A 20,833-nucleotide genomic window follows, 5' to 3' on the forward strand; every position below is an offset into this window, starting at 1 on the left:
TTTTATCCGCGGTTTCGGGTTTCCGCAGTATGCCGTGGAATATATCTCCAGTAGGTACAGGAGAATTACTGTATACTCAAGTAATAGTAGAATTTTTTTGACTACATTTTAAAGGTTAAACTTATGGGGATGGCTATTACACGGATACTTTTGAGTGGCTGTAATTCATACCCGTCAAAATTCATACTGTATCATTAGCAGAAGCCCAATTGATCACTAAACGAATAAAGAAAAAAAAACCACAATGAATTAAGGTAATTCTGAAATTCTGGAGCGTAGTGCAATGCCGGCACACTGTCCTTGAAGGTGGAGTCGCAGGTAGATAGGATAGTGAAGGTGACGTTTGGTGTGCTTTCCTTTATTGATCAGAGTATGGAGTACAGGAGTTGGGAGGTCATGTTGCAGCTGTACAAGACAATGGTTATGCCAGTGTTGGAATATTGTATGCAATTCTGGTCTCCTTCCTATTGGAAAGATGTTGAAACTTGAAAGAGTTCAGAAAAGATTTACAAGGATGTTGCCAGGGTTGGAGGATTTGAGCTATAGGGAGAGGTTGAATAGGCTAGGGCTGTTTTCCCTGGGTGTCAGAGGCTGAGGGGTGACCTTATAAAGGTTTATAAAATCATGAGGGGCATGGATAGGATAAATAGACAAAGTCTTCTCCCTGGGGTGTGAGAGTCCAGAACTAGAGGGCATTAATTTAGGGCGAGAGGGAAAAGATATAAAAGAGACCTAAGGGGCAACTTTTTCACGCAGAGGGTGGTAAATGAATGGTAGAAACTGTCAGAGGAAGGGATGGAGGCTAACACAGTTGCAACATTTAAGAGGCATTTAAATGGGTATATGAATAGGAAGGGTTGGAGGGATATGGGCCGGGTGCTTGGCAGGTGGGATTAGATTGGGTTGGGATATCTGGTCGGCATGGACGGGTTGGACCGAAGGGTCTGTTTCCCTGCTGTACATCTCTATGACTCATAAATGTTGGTCTGATATCTGTGAATAATTAGGATTGACTTTTACATGATATAGAAGGAGATTTGTTGGCCAAAAATAGGGGGTCGATTTTTACATGAGATTGACTATTAGTCGAGTATATATGGTATACATAATGTAGAACACCACATACTTAAATGTACAAACGTTTCGGGTGTATAGGCAACTCAGTTGGAAAAACAGGACAATAAACTCCAATGGTGACAGGATGATCTCAGGTTTTATTTTATAGCAAACTGAAACATCCTTTAAGTATACAGTAGCTGTACTATATGCACCCAGTTCTATATCAACTGCTTCAAAACCTTCAAAATGGTGTTGTTATAAGTAATTTGTCACAATCAACAAAAAAAATGATACATCTATTCACAAGCCATAAAAACAGACTGAATATTTGTAGATACTCTGTTGGCTGTTATTGCTTGAAAAAGCTGCATCTTTGGATTCTTCTTATAGAATCCATGGATATGCCTGAGTCAAACTGCACTGTCACACACACTGCCATAAAATGCTGGAAACATGGTAGAAAAAGTAACACTACAAAGAATTAGAGACTGCTAGAAAACATCTTTTACAGTAAAATATATTTTCTTTCAGTAATTGTTTTTGTTAGAGCGAATTAGTTATCATATTATGCACTGTAAGAATTCCAAAACTATAAAAAGTTTGGAATATTTTTCATAGATATTCATTATATACAATGCAGAAGTTCTTGCTGACCTGCGACAATACCACAGATAATGCCCATATACAACTCTCAGCTGGAAAAGTTTGGAACAGTATATAAATGTTTCACTTAGGTTACCTCTTCAAGTAAAATGTGTGTAAGGATTGTATGCAAGTTTGCATTCCAAATATTTTAAAACTTAAAAAAAACTTTAATTTTATCCAATATAACACTACTACTGAAATGAAGGGGCTACAAAACCTGCCTTGTGATTGCTGCAAAACTGAATGACCCAAAGACAATACTAATCAAATTTTCTAAATTGTTAGCCATGATTTCAGATAGAACATTCATTTTTGGACACTTTTCAAAATCTGCAGGATCACTACTCTAAGGTGGTGTGCACTCCTGAAATATTGCAGCACAATCTCACAAAGCACGGAAGGATCCTTTTACGGTGGGCAGGGAGAAGAGGAATCAAACCAGCAAAAAAAAAGGTAAAAGATTTCAAAAGGAGTAATTTGAATTTTCAACTTGAGACAAACCCCAAAATGCAGTGCAACTAATACATTTATAGACAAACACATCCATTCAAAAGGTATTTTCCCATTAATGAGAAAACTGGTAGTCAATATGATCTGGTCAGTTTTCATCACTGCACACTTCAGGTTTTCAGAGGCAAAACTTATGTATACTTTTTTTTATTGCTAACCGATGTTTTTCGTTACATAGATTATTATTACTCTAGAAACACTGAACTAATTAGAAAACAAAGACAAAGACAATCTGGTCATAAACATGCTAATTAAAACATCCTCATGCATGAAGGTGGTTTCAATAACAGCAGCTTTTTCTTCACTCAAGTTGTGATCAATTTCTTTTTAAAATAAATCTAGAACAAGAAATATATTATAAATTCACCCAATTAACTGTAGTAGGCTACAAATACCAGGCTTTAATGAACTATACCCATCAAATATTAGAATTTGAAATCAGTAATTGATAACATTAGCTGAAGTTTTGTACCCTACTGCAGCACTTTTCAATAAAGTACAGCTAGGCCTTAAAATTCTGCAACTTTGTGTTGCTTCCCCACTCTGCATTCTGAGCTGGTCACTTTTTGCATGTTATATGTGGTGCGAAATATTTATTGTGGAGTGCATGATAGCTATCTCAAGAGCTCGTCTGTACATCCCTTATTCTCACAATTGACATTCATGTTGGTATCACAGAATCTCTAATATATATCCTACTACCAAAAGTCAAAATAGCAGGACACCCAAGGTTGCAATAGTATTAGAGTCTAGATAACATTCAATATGCTCTTCTGCTTTATCTGTGCCATTTATTGTGCTAGCTTCATTGCCTCTTACACATTGTTCTATAAACTTTGTTTCCATAATGATCAATGTTCATAATAACTGATGTGTGATTTCACACAAGATTGATAGTGGCCATATTATGGATTACATAATATTTCTTGAATGTTAAACATTAAGTTACTTGGGAGGCACAACAAAAAATGGAACAAATGTGTTTTGTATGGAATCCATTTTTGGATCCTAATCATTTACTTTCTATATAAAAAAGAACATTTAATTAAAACGGGCAGCTGTTATAATTTTCGGTCAGTACAAACATTTTGGGCTGAGCTGAATGGCCTCTTTCTTTGCCGTAACTTTTCTTTGGTTCCATTTAAATACAAAAGAAAAGCCCCATTCCCTCTAATTGGACTTTGATAGTGCAAAGAATTGGACTTTTAAAAATTTCTTAGTTTTATTGGGGGAATAAACAGGTTTTCCTCAGGTTTTCAAGCACTAAATCAGAGTAACCGAGTCGTGAAAGCAACAATTTCTCAGCCTATTCTGCTTTAGCAGCTCTGTGTAAATGTGATCATTTGATTTTGTGAAAACATGCTCAAAGGAGTCGGGTATCTTGTCTCATGGATAAGAAATCCAAATTCAGTCAGAAACTATATAGTTCTGGACAACTTATCATCTGAATTCTCTTGAGTTTTGATTATGCATGTGGTAAAAAGTAATGTGAGATGAAAAGAAACAAGTTTCCAGCATTTTACGACCAGTTGTATGAGCACATAAAATGTCAAAACTACAAAACTTGTATAGAAGTTAAAAACATGGTATAGTTACCAATTATAAGGCTCGTGCTCTATCACAAAAGAATCTGTCTCAAATATATTACACAGTGTAATTTCACTGGTTTATACATTAGTGTTTTGTAGATTCCAATTTTATGTCTGAAGTTTCTATGGACAAGTAATTTAAAGTGTCACTCGGCTAGCCGAACTATTTACAGGTAGAAGTATACAGAGCTAATTAACCTTGTACACTCCTAACTGTAAAGAGTTCACATAAAAGAAATAATCTCTGAATAATCCCCTCGCTCTACCACTCCAGCAGAATGGAAACTGTAATTCAGGTTTTCCTCCTTTAACACAAGTATTTCATCATCTCAAAGTTTTGCAGCCATGAAGTTGATGTGCGGTTTTGCCAGTGGAAAGAGTGGCAGACTGCGTTTGAACACGGTCATATCTTCAATTATGGTCGGCTAAAAGGAAAAATAACGTCAGATAATTTACTGAATATCTAAAAACCAAGAACCCACAAATCAAACCCAAATCAATAAGTTTCTTGGAAGGCACAAAAAAAAGGAACAAAAAGTGTATAATAATTTGGGGCCACTTCTCCATCAAGTCAGTGTAAATTAAACTCTTCAGAATTGATGTAGCTTTTTTTTTTAAAACAGATAATGCTCTGCCCACCCCGCAACCAATATCCCTGCATCGATCCAGTTCTTCCCTCAAAACAAAATTCAAATATCTCTGCCTCAGTTGAGTTTTCGTAACTTCAAGTGATCATCTTAATATTTCTTAAATGTTTTGACAGTTCCCACCACCCTTTCAAACACTGAGTTTCAAATATCCACCATCCTCTAGGTGAAAAAAAAACTCATTAAAATCCTTCCATATCTCCTTAAATCTATCAGAAAGTGCTTGGAAATCAGTTAGAGTCATACAGCATGGAAACAGATCCTTCAGTCCAACTAGTCCATGCCGACCATGTTTCCAAACTAGTCCTACTTGCCTGCATTTAGCCTACATTCTTCCAAACCTTTGCTGTTCATGTACTTATCAAAGTGTCTTCTCATGTACTTTTTAAAACTTTCTTCTCACTTTAAAAAAATGCCAGAGTTTGGACTCACCCACCCTAGGGAAAGAACCAATATGATTCAACTTATCTATGCCCCTATGATGTTATACACCTCTATAAGGTCACCCCTCAAACCCCAATGCTCCAGTGAAGAATGTCCCAGCCTCTCCTTATAACTAAAACCTTCCATTCCAGGGGACACGCTGGTAAATCTTTTATGAACCCTCCCCAATTTAGTAATATGCTTCCTACAGCAGGGTGACTGAACTGCACATAGTACTCCAGAAGAAGCCTCAAACGTGCCATACAACCTCAATATGTTATCCCAACTCATATACTCAAATGTCTGAACAATGAAGGTAAGCATGCTAACTGCCTTCTTAATCAACCTATGACACAAATTTCAAAGAATTATGTACCTGAACTCCTGGTTCTCTGTTCTACAACACGACCCAGGGTCCGACCATTAACTGTAGAGGTCCTGCTTGTTCATTTTACCAAAATGCAATACCTTGCATTTATCCAAATTAAATGCCATCTGTCACTCTTCAGTCCATTCAGTCAATTGATCAAGACGTATTTGTAATCTTAGATAACCCTCTTATCATCAATTTTGGTGTCATCAGCAAACTTACTAACCATGCCTTCTACATTCTTATCCAAATTGCTCATATAAATGACAAACAAAAGTGGACCTAATACTGATCCTTGTCACAGGCCTTCAGTCCAAAAAACAACTCTCCATCACCATCCAGTCTCCTATGTCAAGCCAATTTTTTATTCAATTGGCAAGCTCACCCTGAATCAGTGATCAAATTTTACTTATTAGTCTACCCACAGAACCCATGATAAAGGTTTTACTAAAGTCCATGCAACAGTCTATTGCTCTGCCCCCTCATCAATCCTTTCGGTTATTTCCTCAAAAAACTCAGTCAAGTTTGTGAAACATGATTTGCCACACACAAAACCATGCTGACTATCCTTAATTAGCCCTTACCTTTCCAAACACATGTATCCCATCTTATCTTTCAGACTCACCTCCAACAACTTACCCACCACTGATGTCAGGCTCACAGGTCTATAGTTCCCAGGCTCCTCCTTACAGTATTTCTTAAATAAAGGAACATTAGCCACCTCAGCTGTGATTATAGAGGATACAAATATCTCTGCTAGGGGCCCTGCAATTTCTTCCCTAACTTCCCACATCATCATGGGATAAACTTGATCAAGTCCCAGAGATTTATCCAGCTTTATGCTTTTCCTTTAAGGGTTCCAGCATTTCCTTTTCAGCTATGTGAACTGTTTTTAAGACATCAATATTTATTTCCCTAAGTTCTCCAGCCTCCATTTCTTTATCCACAATAAAAACTGATGCAAAATATTAATTTAGTATCTCTCCCATCACCTGAGGTTCAACACATAGACAGCCTCATTAATATTTAAGAGGCCCTATTCTCTCTCCAATTGCTCTTAATGTCCTCAGAAACCAGCTGATTATCCTTAACCTTATCTGCCAAGGCTCTCTCATATCCCCTCTTTGACCTTCTGATTTTCCCTCTTAAAAAATCCCCTACATTCCTTATATTCGAGAAATTCATCTGATCCCAGTTGATTTGATCCATCCAACAGATGGAATAAGTATGTAGATGGCAATCACAATGGTGAGTGACATGGAAGGGAACTTGCAAGAGGTGATGTTCCCATGCACCTGCTGCCTTTTTCCTTGAAAGTGGTAGAGGTCGTATGTTTGAAACATGTTACTGAAGGAACATGGTCAAGGTCTGCAGTGCTACATTATTACCATTCGAGGCTAATGGTGCAGGTGTGAATGTTTAAATGATGAATGGGTGCCAACCAAGTAAGCATGGTGCCTGGGATAAGTAATTACTACAGGGCAAAGTGAGCCACAGTCCAAAGTGGTGGTAAAATTTTTTTCTGAATGTACAGGGCTCCATCAAGAAAAATATTTCCTACCCTGGAACTAAGGAGGGTACTTGAAGATAGTCATTACATTTTGTTTAGGGTGAAGAAATAAAGTCCAAAATTCCTCTCCTAGCCTGGGATTCAAAAAGAAGCAAATTAAAGTTAGGAAATTAATGGAAATTTAGACCAACCTTTCAACTGGAGAATGGTGAAAATAGGGAGAGATTACCAGCAGTGGTGGATGTTTTTACAAAGTGCTTAGGTGAATTCAGAGCTAGGGAGTTCCTAAAATACAAAATCTGATGGGAGGCTTGCCTCTTAGGATAGTGCAGCCAATAGCTTTCACCTCAAAACATGATATTACCATGAAGAATCAAGTGGAAACTAGGAAATTCACCCAGAAGCAGGATGCAAAGGACAACTGATATTGCATTATTTGGGAGCAACTTTTGTGCATTTCACAGTCACAATGCAGAAAACTGGCAGGCAGTTTCTGGACTGAATTTTGCATAGCAATTGATGCCCCAGTACCATGTCAAGAATGGTGACAGAAGTCTATGAACAGTGCACAATGAAGAAAAAATAAAGGCAATTGTTTTTGCTAGAAGTCCTGTTTAACACCTTAGATAGTTGAAGGGTGATTGAACTGAAGTGTCTAAAATAACAAAATGAATTTGATAGAGTACACAGAAATAAACTATTTTCACTGGTAGAAAAATACAGAACATGAAGGGAGAGCAGGTTGGAAGCAGTTCTCAAGAAAAGTAATTCGTGGAATATCTATGGGATAGTTTTCTTGAAGCAGCTTGTGGTAGAGCCCACCAGGGACCAGGCAATTCTGGATCTGGTGAAGTGTAATAAAGCAGACTTGATTAGGGAGCTTAAGGTGAAGGATCCCCTAGGGGAAATTGACTATAATACAATAGAATTCACCCTGCAGTTTGACAGGGAGAAGCTGGAATCAGGTGCATTGGCATTGCCACTGAATAAGGATAACCGGAGGAGCTGGTCAGAGTTGATTGGAAGGGAACAGCCTAGCTGGGATGATAGTGGAGGAGAAATGACAGGAGTTTCTGGGGATAATTCAGGAGGCACAGCAGAAATTCATCCCAAGGACGAAGAATATTACGGGGAGGACGAGACAACCACGGCTGACAAAGGAAGTCAGGAACAGCATAAAAGGAAGAAAAAGAATATAATGTGATGAAGATTAGTGGGAAGCTAGAGGATTGGGAAGCCTTTAAAAACCAGAAGGTAACAAAAAAGCAATGAAGGAAAGGAAAATGAAATAAGAGTAAACTAGCATATAAAAGAAGATTACAAGAGCTTTTTCATTATATGTAAGAGAGAGACAAGAATAGACATTAGATCGCTGGAAATTAAGGCTGGAGAAGTAGTAATGGGCAACAAAGAAATGGCAGTGGAATTGAATCGATACTTCGCATCAGTTTTTGAAGTTGAAGACACCTATAGCATGCCAGAACTTCAATAAAGTCAGGGGCAGAGGTGCATGTAGTGGCTATTACTAAGGAGAAGATGCTGGGGAAGCTGAAAAAGGTCTGAGGGTGAATAATCACCTGGACTAGATGGACTATACCTCAGAGTTCTGAAGGAGATAGCTGAGGCATTGATGGTGATCTTTCAGGAATCCTGGTGTCAAAGAGGATCCGAGAGGACTGGAAAATGGCAGAACTGGAAAACACCTGTTTAGGAAGACAGGGAGGCAGGCAGAAGACAGGAAACTATGGGCCAATACGCCTTACCTTGGTTATTGGTAAGATTTTAGTCTTATTATTCTTGGAAGTGCAAGGTGAGTCAGCACGGCTTCGTTAAGGGGTCAATGTCTAGAATTCTTTGAGGACATAAGTTAAACAAAGGACAGCCAGTGGATGTGATCTACTTGAATTTTCAGAAGGCCTTTGACAAGGTGCCACACAGGGGTCTGCTAAATTAGAAGGAACTGAGGACATTGTTACTAAATTTGCAGATGATACACAGATAGGTGAGGGATAGGTAGTGTTGAGGAAGCTGCAGATGGCCGTAGATAGGCTAGGAAAGTAGACAAAGAAGTGGCAAATGGAATATATTATGGGAAAGTGAGAGATTAGGCACTTTGGTAGGAAGAAGAGGTGCAGACTATTTTCTAAATGGAGAAAGGCTTTGGGAAATCTGAGGCACAAAGAGACTTGGGGGTCCTACTTGAGGATTCTCTTAAGATTAACATGCAGGTTCTGTGCTAATTAGAAAGGGAGATGCAATGCTATATGCCTTTCACAAGGTCAAGAATGCAAGAGCAGAAAGGTACTGCTGAGGGAGTCTTAGGCTCTGGTCAGACCACATATGGAATACTGAGAGCAGTTTTGGCTTGGAGAGAGTCCACAGAAGGTTTACAAGAATGATTCCAGGGATGAAGGGCTTGTGATAGAAGTTGTGATTAAGGACTCGGAGTCTGTACTCAATGGGGTTTAGAACGATGAGGGGGAAATTTCATTTAAACTTATAGAATCCTGACGGGCTTATGTAAAGTGGATGGGAAATGATGTATCCATTAATAGGAGAGACTAGGACCTAAAAAGGTACAGCCTCAGAGTGAAGGGATGAATCTTTAGAACTGAGACAAGGAGTAATTTCTTCAATTAGAGGTGGTTAATCGGTGGAATTAATTACAGAGGGCTGTAAAGGCCAAGTCATAGCATGTATTTAAGATGGAGATAGTTGGTTCTTGATGACTAAGGTGTCAAGGGTTATGGGGAGAATGCAGGGGGATGAGATTGAGAAATATAATCAGCCATGATTAAATGGTAGAGCATACATGGGCAGAATGGTCTAATTTTGCTCAAGATATCTTATGGTCTTAAAGTTACAATTAAACTAGTTAGGAAGCTTGGGAAAGAGGTCTTGTTTTTAAAGATGTTAAAAACTGAAGCTTACTACACTAGCAAAGTGCCCACTCCTCTAAATCATCCAAAAGAGACTTGACATGATAGATCAAAGTGCTTTTAGGTATGAGAATTTTGTTAGGTGATGCTTACTGCTACTGATGCAGGAAAATGTAGTCTTCCTGTAAAATAGTTTTTTTTTTATTTTCAGCCTTTCCAAGCATTATTGTGTTTCTGATAAGAAACAAATTATAACTGGCAACATTAAAACTCAACAATGCTCTAGCTTTGGCACTGAACATAACTTTAAACAACCATGAAGTGCAATCGGAACACTTAAAAAAAGTGTTAAGCTGTTTTAAAAAAAAACAAAGGAATTATAATCATGTTTATTCATGATTCAATTTAGGAACTTTCAATATGTTTCCCAAGGTAGAGAAGAAAGTAAATGGGGTCAATAATCCCTCTTACCTGTGGCAAAGGTGGTGCAGGAGGCAGGTTGACATCATTTTGACATGGAAGTTGTTCAACAACAGGGCCTAGAATTACATTAATAGTCAGACATGACTAATTGGTACTTAAAACAACAAATTTAAGAAAAGTATGGCTTTCAGATTAATGCAAAAATTTAAATTGCCTTAATGTAATATTAAATGCTGGGTTTCATGCAGAACCATTAATAAGTATATGCACAGAGTCATCAGGTCTACATTGTAATTTTATCCAATATTTTAAGTATAAAGCAAAAATTAAAACTAAAATCTTAATAACATCCTCATTAGAGTGTCTGTGCAGGTGCATGTTGGATCTCCATTCTATCAAACTCAAGTTCTGAGTGAAAAGTTAATTCGTCCAATTACAATTAATTCAGTTCCAAATTCTGTAGTTTCACCATTCTGTCAGGATGCTCTAAAATTAAGACCATAGGTAGGTATGCACTTTTTAAAACATTTCTCAACTCTTTCTCAATCCTTCCACTAAAATATTGGGAGAGAAAGAATATATTGATTTCATTGAATTTAGACATGTTACTGGGTAGGCATGAAGGATGTATCTCAGGTGACTGTACACGGCTGCTTTGGAGCCAAGATGCCCCAAAAGATGGAGCCAAGATGCCCCAAAAGATCAGTTCCAATGCAAAATTACAGACCCAACAGTTTAAAACTCTAATCACAGGTGCTGCATGATCCGTTGAATATTTTCAAGTTTATGCTGAATTTCAACATTTTTGTAGTGGTCAAACATATTATTGTATCATCCCCCTCAATCTGCACTTGAAATGAAATATAGCCATGTAGATTGAGATATGTTCTGGACAAAGAAAGCAGTGAGCACAGCTAAAAAGGGATACAGATAGGAACAATGCACATGCTATGTTATTGTTCAATCATGAGTGCCAGAACAGGTTTGTTTGCCATGTATGTATAGTTTTGAAGTTTGCTGATACTAAATAAAGGTGTGTTATAAATTGAGGTAACATATAGAAGACATGCAGACTAGTTGAGTGATTAGATAGATGTCAAATGCAATTAAACACACCCAGAAATGTGAATGACGATCTTGAAAGAAAAGAAAAGCAACAGAAAGTATACTTCAAATAGAAATACTCTTAGAAGAACAGTAATATCTAGAAAGGCAGATACATTGTTCTCAAAAACAAAAGATACAAATGCAGGTAGAAAAACAAATCAAAGAGGAAGTTTTACGCATTGCAGCAGTGAATATAAAAAGCAAGGAAGCAATTACACAATTTATTGGTTTAGCTGCAGGTTCAGCTCTGCTCATGGCTCTTAAGATTCGTTTACATGGAGTGGTATCACACGTGATGGGCTGCATTTCTGAACAGAATTAGATGAAAAGATTTTTAATTTCACTGACAATGTTGAAGGAGGATCAAAATTTCTCAGTAACATAAAGGGTTTGAGAAGGTAAGTGGTGAAAAACGGTTTACACTGGATACTGAATCAATAACTTGGAGACACAGGCTCAGGATCATTCCCAGACAATGGAAAGGCTAAAATTATTTCTCCTGAGTCTTTCCTATCCTTTTAAAATGAGAATAATAAAGGCAGGAGACTATGAGAAGATCCTGGCCACCTACCATCAGGCGGTGACAACAAAAGGAAGTGGAACATGATTAGATACAATTTTTTTCCTGAAACTCCACATGAATATTGCTTTCAAAACTGCTTCATGAAAATCTTCATGCAGGAGAAATCAACTCATTTATTTTGTTACCACCAGCAATACATTTAAACTAATGATTTTCCACAAGCTTGAACATACACAATTAAGTTAGAAGCTGCAAGTGCAATATTTTTTGGCCTAGACTGCAATGTTCCCCTTGACTGGGAAAGGTTCATATTGGGAGCGCTACCATACACTCTCCACAAAAACTGCTTTGGTTTCAGTTCAAAGGAGATGGGAGAATAACAATTATATATATTTTGGAAAGGGACATTTTTAAGCTGATTTCGCTCATCACCATATAATGACAATCTGTTCTACTGGATCAATGAACAATCTGAACAAGGACGGACAGTTTTTGCTATTTGTCACCCAAAACGCAGATATGAACAGAAACAGATAAATCAGAAAATGACAGAACAAACCTAGGAACAGGAGTAGGCCAGACAGCCTGTTGAGTGTGCCCCAGCACCCAGTATGATCTTGACTAAACGTACAGAGGTGGTCATAGATCAGAGCTTTAGGGAAGTAGTTACTCCAAAAGTTATAGAGAGATGGGTGACAGTGAGGGGGAGTGGGAGGAAGCAGCCAGTGCAGGGACCCCCTGTGGTCATTCCCCTCAAGAACAAGTATACAGTTTTGGATACTTGTGGGGGGGGGGGGGATGACTTACCAGGGGTAAGCAACGAGGTTCAGGCCTCTGGCATGGAGCCTGTCCCTGTTGCTCAGAAGGGAAGGGTGGAGAAAGGTAGAGCGAGAGTTATTGGGGACTCAATAGTGAGGGGCACAGATAGGCGGTTTTGCGGGGGCGACAGAGACTCACGATTGGTATGTTGCCTCCTAGGTGCAAGGGTACGTGATGTCTCTGATCGTGTTTTCCGGGTCCTCAAAAGGGGGAGGGGGAGCAGCCCCAGATCGTGGTCCACGTTGGCACCAACAACATAGGTAGGAAGAGGGGTGAGGATGTTAGACAGGCTTTCAGGGAGCTAGGTTGGAAGCTCAGAGCTAGAACGAAAAGAGTCGTTGTCTCTGGTTTGTTACCCGTGCCACGTGATAGAGAGTCGAGGAATAGGGAGAGAGAAGAGTTAAATGCGTGGCTACAGGGATGGTGCAGGAGGGAGGGATTCCGGTTTCTGGACAACTGGGGTTCTTTCTGGGGAAGGTGGGACCTCTTAAACAGGATGGTCCACACCTGAATCTGAGGGGCACCAGTATCCTTGAGGGGAGGTTTGCTAGTGCTCTTTGGGAGGGTTTAAACTAACTCTGCAGGGGCATGGGAACCTGGACTGTAGCTTTAGGGTACAGGACCTTGAGTGTAGGGAGGTTAGGAACATGGCATCGATCTCGAAGGAGGGTGCCTGTAAACAGGAAGGTGGCTTGAAGTGTGTATACTTCAATGCCAGACGAAGTATAAGAAATAAGGTAGGTGAGCTTGCAGCATGGGTTGGTACCTGGGACTTCGATGTTGTGGCCATTATAGAGACGTGGGTAGAACAGGGACAGAAATGGCTGTTGCAGGTTCCAGGGTTTAAATGTTTTAGTAGGGTCAGAGATGGGGGTAAAAGAGGGGGAGGTGTGGCATTGCTTGTCAAGGATAGTATTACAGCAGTAGAAAGGGTGATGGAGGAAGACTTGCCATCTAAGGTAGTGTGGGCGAAGGTTAGAAATAGGAAAGGTGAGGTCACCCTGTTAGGAGTTTTCTACAGGCCTCCTAATAGTCCGAGGGACATAGAGGAAAGTATCGCGAGGATGATTCAGGAGAAGAGTGAAAGTAGCAGGGTGGTTGTTATGGGGGACTTTAACTTCCCAGATATTGACTGGGAAAGCTATAGCTTGAGTTCGTTAGATGGGTCGGTGTTTGTCCAATGTGTGCAGGAGGGTATCCTGGCACAATATGTAGACAGGCCAACAAGAGGTGAGGCTATACTGGATTTGGTTCTAGGTAATGAACCAGGCCAGGTGTTAGACTTGGAGGTAGGTGAGCACTTCGGGGGCAGTGACCACAACTCGGTGACTTTTACTCTAGTGATGGAGGGATAAGTGTGCACTGCAGGACAACAGTTATAGCTGGGGGCAGGGAAATTATGATGCGGTGAGGCATGACTTAGGATGCGTGGATTGGAAAAATAGCCTTCAAGGGAAGAACACAAATGATATGTGGAGATTGTTCAAGGAACAGCTAATGGGTGTCCTTGATAAGTATATACCAGTCAGACAGGGAGTAAAGAGTCTTGTGAGGGAGCCGTGGTTTAATAAGGAATTGGAATCCCTTGTTAAATGGAAGAGGGAGGCCTATGTAAAGATGAGGCGTGAAGGTTCAGTTGGGGCAATTGAGAGTTATAAGGTAGCCATGAAGGATCTAAAGAGAGAACTAAGAGCAGCGAGAAGGGGACATGAAAAGTCCTTAGTTGGTAGGATTAAGGAAAACCCAAAGGCTTTCTATAGGTATATCAGGAATAAAAGGAGGACTAGGGTAGGTATCGGTCCAGTCAAGGATAGTAGTGGGAAGTTGTGTGTGGAGGCAGAGGAGATTGGTGAGACACTAAATCAATACTTTTCGTCAGTATTCACTCAGGAACAGGACATTGTTGCTGATGTGAATATTGAGTCACAAGTGATTAGAATGGATGGCCTTGAGGTACGTAGGGAAGAGGTCTGGGGAATACTGGAAAGGATGAAAATAGATAAGTCCCCTGGGCCTGATGGCATTTACCCTAGGATCCTCTGGGAAGCTAGGGAGGAGATAGCGGAACCATTGGCCTTGATTTTTATGTCGTCGCTGTCTACGGGAATAGTGCCAGAAGACTGGAGGATAGCGAATGTGGTCCCCTTGTTCAAGAAGGGGAGCAGGGATAGCCCGAGTAACTATAGGCCAGTGAGTCTCACTTCTGTTGTGGGCAAAGTCTTAGAGAGAATTGTAAGGGATAGGATTTACGAACAGCTGGATAAGAATAATGTGATCAAGGATAGTCAGCATGGTTTTGTGAAGGACAGATCGTGCCTCACAAACGTTATTAAATTCTTTGAGAAGGTTACCAAGGAAGTGGACGAGGGTAAAGCAGTAGATGTGATGTATATGGATTTTAGCAAGGCACAATAAGGTACCCCATGGCAGGCTAATGCAAAAACTACGGAGGTATGGCATTGAGGGTGCATTAGAGGTTTGGATTAGGAATTCGCTGGCTGGAAGGAGACAGAGGGTAGTAGTTGATGGTATAGGTTCATCTTGGAGCGCAGTTACTAGCGGTGTTCCACAAGGATCTGTTTTGGGACCATTGCTGTTTGTCATTTTTATAAATGACCTGGAGGAGGGGCTTGAAGGCTGGGTGAGCAAGTTTGCGGATGACACGAAAGTCGGTGGAGTTGTGGACAGCGAAGGAGGATATGGCAGGTTACAGCTCGATATAGAGAAGTTGCAGAGCTGGGCAGTAAGGTGGCAAATGGAATTCAATGTAGCTAAGTGTGAAGTCATTCACTTTGGTAGGAGTAACAAGAAGTTGGATTACTGGGCTAATGGTAGACTACTTGGTAGTGTGGATAGGCAGAGGGATCTTGGTGTCCATGTACACAGATCTTTGAAAGTTGCCACTCAGGTAAATAGTGCTGTGAAGAAGGCATATGGTGTACTGGGCTTTATTGGTAGAGGAATTGAGTTCCTGAGTCCTAAGGGCATGTTGCAGTTGTATAAGACGCTGGTGCGGCCTCATCTGGAGTATTGTGTGCAATTTTGGTCGCCATACTATAGAAAGGATGTGGAGGCATTGGAACGAGTGCAGAGGAGGTTTACCAGGATGTTGCCTGGCATGGTAGGAAGATCGTATGAGGAAAGGCTGAGGCACTTGGGACTTTTCTCATTGGAGAAAAGAAGGTTTAGGGGAGATTTGATAGAGGTGTACAAGATGATTAGGGGTTTAGATAGGGTTGACAGTGAGAACCTTTTTCCGCGTATCGAGTCAGCTGTTACTAGGGGACACAGCTTTAAATTAAGGGGTGGTAGGTATAGGACAGATGTTAGGGGTAGATTTTTTACTCAGCGGGTTGAGAGTTCATGGAATGCCCTGCCAATAGCAGTGGTGGACTCTCCCTCTTTATGGTCATTTAAGCGGGCATTGGACAAGCATATGGAGGTTATTGGGCTAGTGTAGGTTAGTTAGGCTTCGGTCGGCGCAACATCGAGGGCCGAAGGGCCTGTACTGCGCTGTATTTTTCTATGTACACTTCAGTGTCTTTTACACACACCATTCCCATAATCCTGTACACCACTGGTAATCAGAAATCCATCAATCTCTACCTCAACAAATCTAACATCCTTTGTGATACAGTATTCCAAAGATTCATAACCTTAAAACAAAAATTCTCATCTCGGACAGGATTTGCATTCCTCTTTTTTAAAAAAAAGTCAGCCCCACCCCCAATTCTGGACCACCCAACCATGAGATACATCTTACCTGCATCAAACCTGTCTACCTTTAAGTACGTTAAGAGATTCAATGGGATCACCTCTCATTCTTCACAACTCTAGAAAATACAGGCCCAATTTGCCCAATCTCTCTTCATCGGACTGTCCCGTTCTCCCAAGAACAAGCCTGGTGATGCTTCATTACACTCCCCCATGGCAATAATATCTGTGTTGAGATAAGGAGACAAAACTGCAAATAATACTCCAGACATAGTCTAACTAAGCTCCAATACAGCTGAAACAAGATTTCAGTACTCCTTTACTGAAATCCCCTTGCAATAAAGACTAATATTCCATTAGCCTTCCTACATGCTTGCTCTACCTGCATGTTAGTTTTCAGTGTATAATTGACAAGGACACCCAGGCCCCTTTGTAGTTCTACACTTTCCATTCTCTTGCCATTTGAGAAATACTCTGTCCTCCTACCCAAGTTGGTAAGTACTCACATTTCCACATTTAATTCCATTTGCCATACTCTACTTATTCACTAAATGTATCCAAATACTCCTGAATTTGCTTTACATCCTCCTCACGACACACAATCATATTTAGCTTTTGAACAATCACCAAATTTAGAAATGTGACATTTGGTCCTAACTTCGAAATAATTTATATAGATTGTGAATAGTTTGGGCCCATGTACTGATCCTTGCAGTACCTCAGTAGTCAAAACCTGCCAAAGCAAGAATCGCCCACTTATTCCCAGTCTGATTGACAAATAGAAAAACAAACAATTTTTAATCCATGCCTGTACATTACTTTATTGGCTCTTATGCTTTAATTTTTCTAACCAGCCGTCTGTGGGAGATGTTAACAAAGGCTTTCTGAAAATCTGTGCCCATCAGATGTTCTTTATATGTGTTGTTACATCTTCAGAAAATTCCAACAAGGTCATCAGGCACAAGTACCCAACTGCAAATCTGTTTTGACTATCCCTAATCAGTTCATCAAGTACCTTTTTATCCTATCCTTTATAATAGATTCTAGCATTTTCCCTACTATTGATGTAAGGCTAGCAGTTCTGTAGTTCTAGGCTTTCTCTCTCACTCCATTCTCAACTAGTGCAGTGACATTTGCTACCTTATAATCTACTGTACTCATTCCACAATCTACAAATATTTGGAAGATAATGACCACTATAGCCACTTTCTTCAACTCTCTGGGATGTTGATCAGAATACCAAGTCCTGGGGATTTAACATCTTTCAGCTCCATTAATTTCTATGTTATAACCTTACTAATACTAAGTTCCTTCAACTCATTCTCCCCAGCCGCTTGGATCTTTAGTTCTGAGAAAGGTCTTCAACATCTTCCTCTGAAAACAAAGTAATCATTTACTTTCTCTGCTCGTTTCAGATCGAACTGACTTGTCAAACTTAATGCAAACTTTTATCATATTGTGGTTCCTCATTAACAAAGTTGTTAATTAGCTCTTATTTACCACAAAGTACGAGATCTAAAATAGCATGTCCTCTAGTTAGCTCAACATACTGTTCTTAAAAAAAATCCAGCCCATTGCAATGTAGAAACTTGTCCTTCAGTTTAGCACTCAATTGGTTTACCCAGTTTATTGCAGACTGAAATCACCATGATAATTGTGTTGCCCATGTTTCTCTCAAATCTCCTAACTAATATAATGCCTTACACCACAACTACTATTTGGAAACATATAAATAACTCCAACTAATGTTTGTTGACCCTTGCCTTTTCTTAGTTCCATCTAAACAGATTGCACACCTTGCCCTTCCAATCTGAGACTTTCCCTGACTAATGTATTGACCCCATCTCTTATTATCCTTTTTCTTCTTGTCTGCACTTTCTAAATGAATATCCAAGTTGAAAAACAAGTATACACCAAGAATTTCAGAATGCATAGAAAATGACATACATCATCCTCCTAAGTTTTTGATCAGTTTTGTTTCACACAGCTGACTGTAAAGCTAGCAAGCTATGAGTCTTTAGTTGTAATGTCTTAAAAATAAAAGCAAGTAGCTAAGCACTGCCAGATCTAAAAGACTATGTAATGAATGTAAACTTCCTACCCCCATGGATGCCTTATAATGAAGGTAACTACACCCAACCAGATAAGAGTGCATTGCCTACTAAAAATAAGTTATATCCTGCCACCCATGATTCATTTTTTTCACATGAAATGGTGATATATTCTGAACTTGTGGGGGCGGGGGGGGGGGGGGGGGAGAGAGAGCGTGGGGAGAGAGAGATGGGAGAGAGAATTTAAATGTTCAACACCAGATGGTACATTTGCTGAACTGAAAAATATTTTTAAAATTCAAACACCAGAGACGAAGGCACTGTTATATAAAAAAAACAAGAAAAGTATGAAAACCTAAGCTTTGTTAAAGATTATACAGCTGAATCTCATGTTCCATTTAACTTGCTTCTCATGTTACAGAATCTCCATTATCAATACATAGTGAAATTATAGCATGACCTACAAAGTGTAATTCTCAAATTAATTGTCAACAGGGCTTCGTGAAATCTCTACCTTTCTCACTACTTGACTAAAGAATATGTTAACTCATCAAGAAAGAGACAGAGACTTAATTGCCAACCTGTGAGCCCCTACCTCCATTCTCTGTTCTCATTGGCTTGCTGGGCCAATAAATTATTGCCACATTAAATGAGACAACCTATCACGCATATCTTGTTTTGGAGCTATGAAAATAATGTAGCATCAAGTCCTTAAAACACATCTTGAATGCAAACCATTCTAACATTCAAAAGTATTAAAACCTCTCCAGTATGTGCTCACATCCCCTTATCATCTATACGTTGTGGAATTGTACATGTTGTTTGTACCGAGGTTTGAGTCCATGTTGACAAACAAGAAATTAAACTAAACTTACCTCTATTTTCTCTAGTCTTCCATACTTATTACCCTTTTCTCCAGAAATTCATAAAGCTTTTTATCCTATTGCTATCACCATTTGAAATATGAATTAAAAATAGTCATCAAGTTAAATCTGACTACATGGAGCAGATGAAGTATTTTCGTCAACTAACTTATTTAACATAGAACACTGAAAAACTCAATACAAACATTCTAACACTTCCAATGCATATTGGCATGACATCACCACCTTTGGCTCCTACCCAAATCTCAAAGCAATACTCAGGAGTGTATTTTAATTCCTGCATCAGTTGAACTTTTGGCTACTCAAATCTGGCAATTTAATGCTCGTGAATAATTTTCATAGTGTAAGAGGGAGGCCAATCAGAGCGAGGTTAACAACTTACAAGTTATATTCAGATACAAAGAATTCTTACTAAACAAAAAAAAATTCTCCATAGCTTGTATTTATAGATCCTGGCATTTAAAAGGTATTGTACAAACCTGAAAATGTGGCCAATAACACAAGATCAAATTTCTATTTATAATGATTTTTTAAAAACTTCCTAGTAAAAATATTCAGTGAAGACAAACAAGCTGAACATTTGTTCAATATAACAACAAACACTTTACAAGAAACAAATCTGAAAGTTGCCTCTAATATATACAGTATATGCTTAAATTGGATATTTTGAATTCAAAATTACCGAATGAGCTAGTCAGTGTAAGCGTTTGCAGATACTCACAGGAATCCATATCCCGAGACAAGACATGTACAGAAACTTTGCGTCGTCTCGAGCCATCAACAGCCAGAAGCTCCTGTAGATTAATAAAATATATTAATTCACTAGTTACAGGAAGATAAATAGGCATCTTAGCTTTGTGAAAAGTAACTTCTACTTTGTAAAGGAGCATCTGTGCTGAACACCAACATAAACCTGCTGAACACATTTTGTACTGATTCAGATGAACAATGTCAAAGAAATGTGAGATGTGGAAGTGCCGGTGTTGGACTGGGATGGACAAAGTTGAAAATGACACGACACCAGGTTATAGTCCAACACATTTATTTGAAAGTAAAAGCATTCAGGGCGCTGTTTCTTTGTCAGGCAGCTTTACAGCATGATTTGTGTTTGAATATTGGGCACTTACAAACATCATCCTCTTCCTTAAAACAATTTTTTGTCAATGCTTTTGCAAGCCCACTACAACATATCAGGATTGCAACTTTTTAATAATTATAATTTCTGTAATATATTTTTTAGTATTCATTCATCACTAGGTCTCAGTTACAATATTTTGCCCATCAGTAACTGCCCTCAAGTAGTAAGGGCGAGTCACCTTTTTGGAAAGCTGCAGTCTAAATGAAGAAGGGGTCCCGTAAAAAGCTGCACAGTTTTTTTTGTGGAAACAATGGGGAAGTATTTGTAATGCTTTTAGACGAGTAATCCAGAGGCCCAGTCTAATGTCCTGGGGATAAAAATTCAAATCCCAAAATGGCAGATAGTGAAGTACCAATTCATTAGAATTCTGGAATTAAAAGCTAATCTAATGGCCACCATGGAACCATTGTGGCGTTGTAAATGACCAACTAATTCATTAATGTCATTGGGGAAGGAAACCAGTTTTCCTTTCTGGGTCAGGTCTCTGCTGTGGGTCTGGACTCCAATGTGGTTGACTCTGATCTACCCTCTGTAATGGGTCT

The 20,833-nt window shown here is 39.3% G+C and overlaps 1 protein-coding gene across 2 annotated transcripts in view; it reads right to left on the reverse strand.

Annotated features, from left to right (window-relative positions):
• Positions 1-1,194: 1,194 nt before the first annotated feature.
• ide (insulin-degrading enzyme) overlaps positions 1,195-20,833 on the reverse strand; it is a 125,369-nt gene continuing 105,730 nt past the window's right edge. For both annotated transcript variants that reach the window (XM_072557734.1, XM_072557733.1), the window contains exons 23-25: positions 19,875-19,947; positions 10,104-10,171; positions 1,195-4,228 (exon numbers count right to left, since the gene is read on the reverse strand). In XM_072557734.1, coding sequence (XP_072413835.1) covers positions 4,133-4,228; positions 10,104-10,171; positions 19,875-19,947 — 237 coding nt within the window. In that variant the 3' untranslated portion in view covers positions 1,195-4,132. The remainder of the gene's footprint in view (positions 4,229-10,103; positions 10,172-19,874; positions 19,948-20,833) is intronic.

This window comes from Chiloscyllium punctatum, chromosome 38 (assembly GCF_047496795.1).
Source record: "Chiloscyllium punctatum isolate Juve2018m chromosome 38, sChiPun1.3, whole genome shotgun sequence".
Classification (NCBI taxonomy): Eukaryota; Metazoa; Chordata; class Chondrichthyes; order Orectolobiformes; family Hemiscylliidae; genus Chiloscyllium; species Chiloscyllium punctatum.